The sequence below is a fragment of the Alternaria novae-zelandiae genome (assembly GCF_023758075.1).
Source record: "Alternaria novae-zelandiae strain BMP 2774 chromosome Unknown scaffold_5, whole genome shotgun sequence".
Lineage (NCBI taxonomy): Eukaryota > Fungi > Ascomycota > Dothideomycetes > Pleosporales > Pleosporaceae > Alternaria > Alternaria novae-zelandiae.
In genome coordinates, this window is record NW_026056965.1 from 1,139,856 (window position 1) to 1,152,421 (window position 12,566).

Sequence of the window (12,566 nt, forward strand, 5' to 3'; positions counted from 1 at the left end):
ATATACTCTATTACTAACGCAGTACTTAGAAGTAGCCTATTAGTTATAGTTTACGTAGTGCTCTATTCTATCTTAGGCCTAGCGCAAGTTCTCTTATATAAAGTAGACAACGTCTACTATATAGTTTACTATTCTATAGGCCTTCTTCTAAAGTAACTACTCTAAATAGAAGAGCGCTATAAAGATAGCGTAATTAGGTTTAACACCTATACAAGAAAGGTATTCTTTAGTAGCTAGAGTAGAGGCAACACCTATAGACGTATTCTTCTAGTTATTAATAGTAAGCTATGCAATAGGTAGCTAGTCTACCTAGTTATTCTATATATAGTTAGTGTAGGCACAAAGATAATACTTTAAGCTAGTGTTAGCAACTTTAGTCTAGCTGTCTATCTCTAGATAATAAGCTATTAACAACTTAGGTGTAACGCTTATATAGAGGTAGAGCTTCTTCTAGAAGTAGAAAACAAACTAAAAGCTATAATTAAATACTACTATAGACAGAAATCTCTCTTCTCTTTACATATACTTAGTAAAAGCGTAGATAATAGTCTATACGTTAAGGCTGTTAAGAGTAATAAAGCGCTGTTGCTTACTAAGCCTATTAATAACTACTATAACGTGCTTATAGATCTTATTAAAGCGTAAGTATAGAAGCAGCAGTATAATAAAATTAATAAAGATATCTATCTAGAAGCTGCAAGAGATAGGCAAGAAGTAGAGAAGTCTCTACTTCTAGTTCTTATAGAGCTTTAAACAGCAATAGATAATACACCTATAGGTATACTAGGCAATAGTATCTATTATTAAGAGCTAGTAGTAATACTAACTAACTAGGTAATACGTTAGACGTTTACTACTATAGCTAGTAGAGAAAGTGTTATAAAAGCGTTAGACAATCTTCTTACGCAGGTTATTATTAAAGAGAATAATAAGCTACTTTCTAAAGTATATAAGTCTATTATAGACTTTATAGTTCTTTAGTTCTATCTTAAGCTACATCTCTATAATAAGACTATATAGTAACTACTAGGCTCTCTTAGCCTTAGCCTTTAAGATCTCTTTTATAGTGTTATTAGTGTTATAGGTAGTATAAATAGCTATTATAAGTATATTGTCTATAGCGCTCTCTACTAGCACCTATACTAGTAGAGGTATAACACAAAGCAAAGAGTTCTCTATAGACTTTCTCTCTACTATAGGCTCTAAAGCAGCAGCTAGCTAAGGCTTCTTATCTACTAAGTTACTATTACTAACTACCTCTTCGCTTATTAGATATACTATAGCAGCTAGCGTAGGCGTAGACTCTAAATAATTCTTAAAAAGCATATAGGCTAGATACACTATATAAAGAGCGCTCTTACTATATTATACCTTTATAATATTCTATTATACAATTAGATTAACGCAGTATAGTCTAAGAACTATCTAGTTCTAGTATAATATGCACAGATTATTTAGATTTGTAGAGGTATTGCTAGAGCGTTAGGTAAGAGCGTTAGGCTTAGTACTAAGCTATTCTAGTCTATAAGTAATCTTAAAATTAAACTTACTAAGAAATTCTACCTAGCGGGCTTAATAGTAATTTAACTTCTTGTTTACTATAAACGTCTGTAACGTAGCATAGTTAGAGATTACTTTAATAGAATTAGCAGTGCTAGTAAGCTCTAGGCGCTACTTCTTAAATGCCTTAACAATTGCTATTAACTTCTTATTATAGATAGCATAGTTATATTTAGCAGGTAATATCTTTGTTAAGATAAAGGTAATAGGCTTTAAGATGCTATTACTCTAGACTTATAATAACACTATAGCTATAACTATATCTAAAGCATTAGTCTCTATCTAAGTCTTAAGATTAGAATTAAAGTAAGCTAACACTAGAGTAATAGTAAAGGCGTACTTAAGCTTTTTAAAAGCTTTATATACAGAGAACCTACGCGTAATAGAGAAGTTAGCCTAAATATTACTATTTAATTCTTATATAAGGTTAGTAAGTAAGCGTAAGATATAAGAGTACCTAATAATAAAGCGTTAGTAGAAGTTAGCAAATCTAAGAAACACCTATAACTTCTTTAGCGTTGTAGAGAGCTTCTAGTTAAGTACTATTTAGACTTTAGTAGTATCTATCTTAATCTCTTCTATTGTAAGAATTAGGCTAAGGTACTTAATCTTCTTTACAGCAAACTCGCTCTTATTAATATCTAAATAGAGTCTAGCGTTACTAAGCTTACTAATTACCTTACAAACGTAATTCTTATAATCTTCTAGCATCTTACTATACACTAGAATATTATCTAGGTAGATAGAGTAGAAGTTATCTAGGTAGTTGTAGAGAACCTTATTAATATACAACTAGAACGTACTAGAGGCATTATATAGCCTAAAGAGCATAACAAGATACTTAAATAGTCTATACCTAGTAAGAAAGGCTATCTTATGCTTATTACCCTCTTTAATACATATCTTATTAAAAGTAGTAATAATATTAATAATAGTGTAGTACCTAACGTTAGAGAGTTAGGTAAGAGTTTTCTTTATTATAGAAGGTGCGTTTCTATTCTTAATAGTAATAGTGTTAAGAGCGCAGTAGTTAACACAAACCTAGAGGCTACTCTCTAGCTTCTTAATAATAAGCACTAGCAAGGTATACTTAGACTTACTCTTACGTATCTTACTTCTAGAACTTATATTCTAAATATAGGCCTTTATAGTAAGACTCTTATTACATCTAAGACTATACATTCTAGTAGAGAAATACTTAGAACTAGAGACAATATTAATACTATAGTTAATAGGTCTACAACGTTATAGTAGCTCTATTATAGAGAGATTAGAGTTAAAGTAATAGGCTATGTTATACAGCTATTTAGAGAGCTTCTACAAGATATTCTCTCTACGCTTAGGTAGTGCGTTTAGCTTATTATAGAACTTAGTAATATTCTCTAGCAATAGAGTATTAAACTTAATAGAGAATAATAACGTAAAGACACGCCTTGCGTAGTTACAGTTCTTATTCTTCTTATTAGTCTAACTAAGCTATTTAAAGTTCTATAGGTATATCTAAATAACCTTATAATTAGGTAGAAAGGCTATTCTAGTAGTAGTGTTACTAGAGATATATATAATGTCTATAAGAGTATAGGCAGAGTTAGGCTTCTTATTAGTAGCCTTCTTCTTTCTATATCTAGTACTATAGATAAGAATAGGCTTACTATAGGTAAGATAATTAGCAAAATAATACTCGCTATAGAAGCGTATTATGTAATCTTACTAGTTAATATAGAGGTTATATTCTTCTAACTAAGAAAGGCTAAAGATAAGGTTGTAACTAGTTATATTAATATAGTAGAAGAGCTTCTCTTCTCTATAGTTGCTATAGGCAACGTTAACTAAGACACTATAAGTAATAGTCTAGCTAATAACGCTACTATTGCCTAGGCGTAGCTATAGAGGCTGCTTAAGTAGAATAGTCTTAAGTTTATATTATTGCGTAAATAATAATAATATATAGTTACTAGTTGCGCTAGAGTCTATTAATTCTTCTATATTAATAGTAACGCTAGTAGGTAACGTAGCTCTACATTTAAATACAAATTGCTAGCTCTAGACTAGCTACTTTCTCTTAACTACTATATTTACACTAAGAGTTACTTCTCTACTATTATCTCTACTATTAGTGTATATCTAGTTCTCTAAATATTGTATATAGATCTATAGAATCTTAGTTTTCTACTCTAGTAAGCGCGGAGTAGGCAGAGGCAGTAGAGTAGAAGAAGGCAGTCTAGCAAGAACGTTAAAGAGCGTATTAGAGTAAGTAGGTACAGGCCTAGAGGCGTATAGAGTAACTAGAGAACTCTAGAGTAGTATATTATTCTTTCTTTTTATCTGTCTCTAGCGGCGACAATCGCTAGAGACATCTAGTTTTCTAAACTAGTAGTGTTATTCTTAACAAAGGCTTATAGAGCTGCGTTAGTAAGAGTAGTCTATAGAGTAGAGACCTTAGACGTAGCAACAATAGAGCTATTCTTATAGAAGAATAGAGTATTACTATTACTAGCGCAATAGTTCTTGCTATTAATATTATAAGTACTACTACACTTAAAGCACTTATCTTGCTTAGAGAGAATAGCTAGCTAGGTCTTAGTTCTTCTATAGTTAGCGCGTATGCCTATTAATTACCTACTACTAGTAGTAGCACTTATAGCAGCGCTACTACTACGTTTACTATAAGTAGTGTTAGAGCTAGAGGTACTACCTCTAGTTAAGCAGAGAAACTGTACCTAGGTATAACAGTTGTAGACGAACTAGTCCTACGTATCGCTAATACAGTACTAAGTAGAGGCACTATAACTATACTTTATAAGGCAGATAGCGTATTAGACAAGCTTCTAGTTAGCTATATTAATTAGAGTAATAACTAAAGTAAAGTGTCTAACCTAAGCGTTAAAAGCCTCGCTATTCTTCTACTTAAGAGTACTATTATATAGAGCTATAGTAGTGTCGCTAAAAGTGTCTATAGTATTAAAGATATAGTTAAGGCTCTTAAAGATCTTCTAGACGTTAATAAACTAAGTGTAGTAGTTTGTAGACGCGTAGTACTTAACCTACTACGTAGCTAGTCTGCAGAGGTAATTAATAATATAGTCTATCTAGTTCTTAATAGTAGTGTAGATATTAGTTTTATTAAGAAAGTTCTATATAGAGCAACGCTAGTACTTATACTTAGAGGTGTTACTACTAGAGTTACTATAGAAGATCTTAATGTCTTTAAGCTTTAAGCTAGTAGTAGTAAGGTTCTTAGAGACTAAACGCGTAGGTTAGAAAGGCTAAGAAGATAAGGCTAGAGAGTTACTACTATATTCTACAAAAGAATTAGAGTGTATAAGCAGAGCTAGCGGCGAACTAGCAGGTGTAGCAGAACAAGAATACTAGTTATCTAGTAGCTAGCTAGTACTATTAAGATAAGTATAACTGCTAGCAGCGCTGCTGCCTAGGTTAATACTACTATTAGTAGAAATTCTAGCGCGCTGCTACAACTAGTTCTTCTTATTAGTAAGTTTAGTAATATAAGTCTATAGATAGATATTAGAGTTGCGCAACGCCTTTATTTTGTTATTAATAACCTTAACGTAGATAGCGTAGTTGTTCTTTATCTTAGTTATATAGGCGCACTTCTTAGTAAGTGCCTTAAGGTTAATATTAGTAGTAGTCTTAACTTAGGCCTTTGCGCGCTTAATGCGTATAGTAACCTTCTTCTTCTAAAGGCAAGCGTTATTGCAAAGTTGTTTAAGCTTCTTATTATAGGTAATATAGTTGTTTATAACGTTAACTAGGTAGCTAAAGATAGCGTCTAGATATTTATTAACAGCTTTCTTAAGCTAGTTAGAAGTATAGATATTATAAAGATACTTCTCTTTACTATTCTTGTAGACGTTGTAAAGACAGACGCATATAGTGTTAGTGTTATTATTCTAGATAATAGAAAGAATAGTCTAGCTCTTAGGCTTAAGTATAGCCTAAAGAGACTATTAGCGTAAGTTACAGCAGCGTTAGGTACGTTTATTAGTGTTATTACTACTACTACTACTTTTACTATCGCTGTTCTTAAAGTGTACTCTATAAGTGCGCTAATACTCTTAGAGGGCAGCAGCGCGCTAATAATAGAAGCTTACCTTCTTAGCGTTATTAAAGTTGTTGTTGTTCTTAAAGTTGCTAAAGCTATTATTAAAGCTCTAGTTAACATCTAGCTAAGTCTAGGTATTAGCAGAATTAGTAGAATCGCTGCTGCTGCTATTGCCGCTATAGGCAGAGTTCTTAGTATTCTAAACTATGTCTTAGTAGTGTTAGAGATATAGAATATAGAGCTACTGCAACTAGTTAGTGTTGCGCGCTTATTAGGTAAGCTGTAGTAACCTATTAGTGTTGCGCGCTAAATATATTAGTTAATATTATTTATAACTATAATACAATTTGCGTATAAGTTATTAGACTTATCTTAAAAAGAAGCTTATATAATATAAGAGATGCGATTAGGTAGGCATATAATAAAATACAAGCTATTAAGTAGAATACAGAGGTATAGAAACCTTTATATTCTAGAGCTAGCGCTAGTCTAACCTAATTAGGCTAGGCTAGTTACGTAATAACGTAATTAAGTAAGTACAAATAGAACTATAACATTAGAGCTCTATCTAAAGAGAGAAGTACTATTATAGCGCTAGTCTAGATAGCTAATTAGATAGCGCTAAGCTACTAAGTAAGTAGCTCTATAACTACTAAAATTCTTATATAATTACGCCTATTATATACTTCTTAAGCTATATTCTTATCTTAGTCTAACTCTAGACTATTAGCAATATATAGTAAATATACTAATTACGTATATCTATCTTCTCTACTAGCTAACTCTATTATAAGATTATACTTTCTAGATTTTTCTTCTTAGTTAGTAAACTCTAATATAATATCTAATTAAGTGTAGATTATATATAGTCTATTATCTTATATTAGTTAGAGTTAGCTTAAGCTATTAAGTAAGCTTCTAGAGTTAGCTTAAGCTATAAGACTAGTACTAAAATTTATAGATATATAGACTATATTTAATAGAATTTAATAGTAAAAGTTATAAACTTAATAAACTTAGAGATAGATAATAAGTATTAATATTATAGAAGAGAGCGTAGAGAGCTTTATAGCACGTAGTAAGGTAGTAGAAAGATAGTAGAGAAGGTAGAAGAGGCAAAAATAGAGTAGAGAGTGTTATAGTAAGAAGAGAAAAGAGAGGCAAGAATAGAGGTATAGAACCTACGCTAATTTTAAAACGTAGTAGAATTCTATATAGTCGCTTAGAGGTTAGTCTATATTAAATCTTTTATGCTCTACGACGAAAAACTACTTCTATAGAAACAATACTTTCTTTGCTAACTTAGGTCGTTTAGCCTGTGCCTAAGCAGCACCTGTCTTCTCGTTGTTGCATTTCGTGGATACGCAGCCGTTAGCGTATCCACATCCACTGTAGGTCCCCGATCCGGGTTTGATACAATAATGGCTGATATCCACCTTGCCATTACCCTTGGTCGTGCTGCTCATGCCATCGCTCCTGCGAGTTGTCTCTATCTTGTTTGACAGTCCGTAAATCCAAAAATTGTCGTTACCCATAACGAGCGTTTGCTCCAGGAACGTAACGTTCGTGTCTATCGCACCAAAATTAGCCTCTTGCACTGAGCTTCGCAGACGTGGATGTCCGGCAGATAGAATAATCAAGATGACTTACAGTCCCATTCATACTTCAATCCCGTGCTACACACATCCGTCTCGGCAGGCGCACTGGTTCCTTGTGGCACGAAGCTGTAGTGACACTTTCCCTCAATGACATTGGTGATTGATGAATGGAAAGTAGCGTTGAAGTCGCGGATGCTGTAGCCTGGGCGACCGGACTGTGTAGAAATGCTCACGTCCCAGTATGTGTCCGCAAGATCGGGGCGGTCGTATTCGCTCTCTGCGACTGTCACGGCGGCCGAGCCGGCGAGCGCAAGCGCGAGGAAGGAGAAACGCATAGTCAATTGATTTAGGTTGTTGTGACTGAGGTGTGTTAAAATGCGCACGGGGCGAACTGTCTTGTTTCTACAGCTGCACGGAAAAACACCTCTAGGCACCAGGGAGCTATACGAGCATGCCCCAGATAAACGGTACGCCTTACAAAAATCCTTTCGTGAACGGGCCGTGAGTGGGTCTCCCCGTCCTCGGTTCCTGAAGCTCGCTACACCTAATTGGTCGTGTAGACGGACCTGCATCTCCGACCTTCCCCATTCGGACATTCTAAAGTCGAGACCCTTTCAAGGTAAATTTGATGTGTATTTATATCGTGATGCTTAAGATGCGGTGAGTGTCTATGCATGTTGTCGTGAACGAGATATGGCAGTAGTATTCCATATGTATCTAAGTATTCGTATGTCCTCAATGCATCTCTCAATGGAATAGCAACCCGCAAACAATGGCCAGACGTACCACTATTTCAACTCTACCATGTCTTCCCATCTCTGCAATATTCCAAAAGGACCATGTCCATTCATGCAGGGTACCTCCATATAGCAGCCCTGATCGTACGAAGTTCGTCCAGGTGGGCCAGATCACGTTATGAGCATCGTTCAAGCTGCGGCGCAGCTGCCGCTTACGCAAGTGTTCGGCTTCTGACATGGCGTCGAGGCATCACAGGTCCATCCAGTGCATCTGTAGATCCAAGTTAGTTTTCCACGACTCGTCGCACACGTAAAGATCGCTCACCCCCAGTTGCACTGCGCGCTGCTGCAAACGCCATCGGGGCTCAAACATGTCAAGCCAGAGTTGCAATCTGTCGTATTACTGCATTTCGCACCTACGGCGCCGGTGGTCGGAGCTGCGCAGGCGCCGTTTACACACGTGTTTGGTTTCTGGCACGGCGACGAAGCACTACAGGTCCATCCGGTACATCTGAAAATTTTGGTTAGTAAGTCTCAAAAGCCAAAGGAAGGAGGATCTAACCCCCAATTACAAGCGGCTGTGCTGCAGACACCATCAGGTGCTAAGCATGTCATGCCAGAATTACAGTTCGTCGAGTCACTGCACTTCGCACCTTCGCCACCACCAGGTGGAGAGGCAGACGGTTTTGGTGAAGCAGAAGTCTGCATCTTTGTAGGAGCAGGAGTCGTTGGTGCTGCTCCAGCTTTTGTTGGCCATACGGCGCCATCCGCAGCATACTTCGTGTTGACGCGTCCTGTAAGCTGCCACTCCACACCCTTGATGACGTCGTTCTTGTTACCGTTGGGGTTCCCGTGGATGTTCGAGAAGGCGTCGATCATGATGTCGATAGACCCCGGCGACTGATGAACCGTGTTACTAAGTGATCTTGCGAAATAGTACTCGAGGAGATTACTTACAAGGACATATTTATCATCAAATGCGTCGCCAATGTACATAAGCATTTGCTTGCCAGTTTTGGGATCCTTAACAGTCGCCTCGAGACCACAGTACTTTTGCGTTGCTGCCTTCCAACCCGCTGGGTCCGAATTGTAGGTCTTGCCGCCCATCGCTTTTAGGGACTGAGCATCGTTCTCGTTAGTGACAATTCCAGAGATCTTGAAAAGGGTTGTTACCTACCACAGCAAAGACAGGATCGCTGTTATAGTACGTGTACGCACACCAACTCTTGCCGTTTGTCGAGTCTTGGCCGGCAGAGGCACGGTACCATGATCCAATACCGCTCTGTGGACCATCGAAGAAGTTCGAGGGAAGATTGACATTGTGGATGTCTGCGAGCGCGGACCCAATGAGAGCCGCAAGAGCGATGGGATAAGCAGGTGATGGCATGTTGGATTCGCTTGGAACTGTTTGTTGAAGCTTGTGAATGTTGATGATTCTGTCTGCAGCGCTCCAGCCTGTCTTTATACAACGCAGACGTCGACGTGACTATTCCCGCAGTGACCTCGATACTCTGTACCTTCTCCTGGTGCTCGATCGATGTAGGCACTAACTGAGCATATGAGGTGCACTAAGCTACACGAGGCTTAAGCTGAAGCTTGAACATCGGAGGTCACTGCATAGTAGTCCTGCAACTGCAGCCTAACTCGATTCATAACGGAATGAAGAGTCCGTGCTAGCGGGAAATCGATAGAACGGATGTTAGACTAGGCGTCCTGTGTATTTGCCTACAGTGGCATCCAAACATACAGCGGCAATGACGATCAAACAATCGAGACGCATCTGTTTTCCTTCCTGGGCCTAGCCGGGGCTATTTGAAGCCCCGACACCGAATTCATGCGCTAGAAGTGCATGCCGTACACCTGGGCATGGTTCAACCTTCTGTTAGATCACCACAAGGAATAAACGATCTTCCATAATTTTCTTGCCAACACATTACGTATACACATGTGCCGAGGCATGGCTGCAAAATTGTGGGTTGAAGCGTGCCTCACGCGGCTTCTTGCAGTAGATCAAACCTTCACTTGTCCAAATCGGGCCGAACCGGACGTTAGTAGTCGGACGCTCCGAGATCGTGATCAACAAGACCCGAGTTCGAGAATACGAGCAACTTCGATTGGGTGACTTCATTCCTGATGAAACATGAGGAGCTTGCTACTACAGCCACAATCTACGTGCGAAGAAAGACGGCTGCATGCTATGGAGATGTCGCTGAGCTCATGAATATCTGCGAAGGACACCGAAAAGCTTAGCATCAGAAGCCTCTAATGTTTCTTGGTAGAAACATGCGAATACACACGAACGCATTATCTGCCTGAAAGTCTGAGGTGATCAAAACCAAACTCGCCTCTTGGATCTAGCGCAGATGATCGGTGTGACATGAAAAGCGGTAACCCTTAGGGTTCATTAGATCTATGAACTAGATATGAGTACGCCGGACCGACACAGTGTGCTGCCCTTTCAAGCAAGTATCAGTGTATAGTGAATATTGAAAATACGAGGGCGGTGACAGATAAAACTCTTCATCTCTTTAGCGGCTGTCGTCTATGGCACTTTCATGAATTCAATCGAAGTGAGAAGGTCGAATTGCAATGGAATTAAGAAAGCTACGTGCTTCCACTTGTTCACATAATGACATGATGATGAAAGACCGCTGCGACATCAGCGTCCGCAAAACCGGGGCAGTCATGGTCGTGCAAGAGGCAATGTTATCATATCAGCCTATTTTAGGGATACAGTCGGATAAGCTGCTCTAATATCTGACAGGCCAGTCCATGACAGCTGCACGGACGTACTTAGGCTCATGACTGACGCGTCATGTCTAAGTTGCACGCTTTGGGCCATGGTATAACAGTGCGATGTCATAGTATAATAGTGGCGGTCAACGAACTCAGCACGAGGCTGTGTACAGGCAACGTATGCAGGCAGTGACACCGGGCCGCTTGACGCCCATTGATGTGGCAGAGAACAAGAGCTGCTCTGGTGCTTGAGCAGTTGATCGGACCAAACATTACGATGGAGCATCATCAGACGCGAGGCGTAAGAAGCAGGATGCAATCGGTCCTTTGCCGGGATCTCGTATATCTGTAAGACAACTGTTAGAAGGCGATGCAAAAGCATATATAAGCCCACTAAGTCTCTGTCCCCAAGCTTATCAAAGTCCTCAACATTCGATACGGTTGTTCCACTACCCTCCATCGCTGTCGCATATCCGAGTGCCTTGTTCAAGTGAGTCAAAAGGACAGCCTGGGATCAATATGTACTGATACCTATCCTAGCATACCCAACATGGTCAAATCACTCCTCCTAGCCATCTACGCCACGACTGGTACCCAAGCCCTCTGGCTAGCTGCCGTAAACATGGATTACGGCTCAGCTGTCGGCACTGCGATATTTAGTTCCCCGTATTGCCAAGTCGGTAAGGGCAATACTGAAGCAGAAGCCCTCTCCAAAGCCAGCAACACCGTAGGTGGCACTGCAATCATTGCTGGTGGTCACTGCGATCAGCTTCCGTACCAACATACCAACCAGCTTGGCGGATTCTGGGACGATTACGGAACGATCAATTATGAGGATGACAACTGGCATTGGTATTGCAATCCTGGCCACACGAACAGGAACTCATGCGACGCCGGGAATGGATCGCCGAAGAAGAAGAGAGCAGTGAAGCTCACTGCTTAGCTCTCAGGCGACGCTAAGTATTGTATCGGAGATCTTTCGAAGGGCGTGGTGAAATGTAAAAGAGCTTAGAGACCACGTATCCATGTGGCATGGAGGACCTCTGGCTAATTTTATGAGAGCGTCTCTGTTCAACACAGCAGTTATGTAGTCACCCATTCTACTTCTTGTCAACATGAGTCATGGAAGCCTGTATCTGCCAGCCTCGCATTGCATCGTCTTAGGGTGACTACGTTCCTGCTTTAGGATCAACAGATCTTGAGACTGCTTAGACGCGAGAACGAAGTGGATATTTTCGACCACTGCGCTGTCGCTGTTGAAAGTCCGTATGGGACATACTGCCCTCCGAGCACCGTGGGCTCCAGTGTAACAACACCCGCCATTAACACGCTTCTTTCCTGATGATCCGCGCGTTGCCGAACGTCCCAGTGCAGTTGCTCGAGTTCAAGTTTGGTCATTGTGGGTTGTGCGGCTTTGCGTGCGACGGGGTCTGGGGCTCACCGCCGCCTTCGATTCGGCGGACTGAATCAGGGGAGTGCAGCGTGTCATCATCTTGGCAGGGCGAAGGAGAGGAAAATAGTATCTCGCGTTCGTAAAATTAAATGTGAAGGAACTTCTCCTCATTACACAGAGACGCATGTCGCCTGTAGAATTAACAAATCTAAACCAGCGTATTTGTAGGTAGGTCCGTGTGCTGTTTAGCAGCCGACTTTAGATACAAAGATAGAGCTCTTACCTAAACTGTAGAGATTAACAAGCTACTAATTGTTCTAACCTTATAATTTATCTTACTTTGTAGTCTCTAACTAAAATTTTCTATAAAGGCATAGTAACTTAATAGTACTTAGAAGACTAAGTTTTAGAGAAAGTTTTATAGCATATAATATATTAGAAAAGATACTTACTCTAGTTAAATAGTTATAGTATATAGA

The 12,566-nt window shown here is 39.3% G+C and overlaps 2 protein-coding genes across 2 annotated transcripts; one reads left to right on the plus strand and one right to left on the minus strand.

Moving 5' to 3' along the window:
* Nucleotides 1-8,492: 8,492 nt before the first annotated feature.
* Nucleotides 8,493-9,345, minus strand: J4E88_003412 (uncharacterized protein; the record flags this gene model as incomplete). The annotated part of the gene is made up of 3 exons (XM_049397065.1): nt 8,493-8,858; nt 8,916-9,077; nt 9,136-9,345. 3 exons carry the CDS (start codon nt 9,343-9,345, stop codon nt 8,493-8,495), a joined length of 738 nt encoding a protein of 245 aa, XP_049257407.1.
* Nucleotides 9,346-11,244: 1,899 nt separating this feature from the next.
* J4E88_003413 (uncharacterized protein) lies at nt 11,245-11,637 on the plus strand (the record flags this gene model as incomplete). The annotated part of the gene is made up of 1 exon (XM_049397066.1): nt 11,245-11,637. The coding sequence occupies one exon, from the start codon at nt 11,245-11,247 to the stop codon at nt 11,635-11,637; it is 393 nt and encodes a 130-aa protein (XP_049257408.1).
* Between the last annotated feature and the right edge of the window lie 929 nt (nt 11,638-12,566).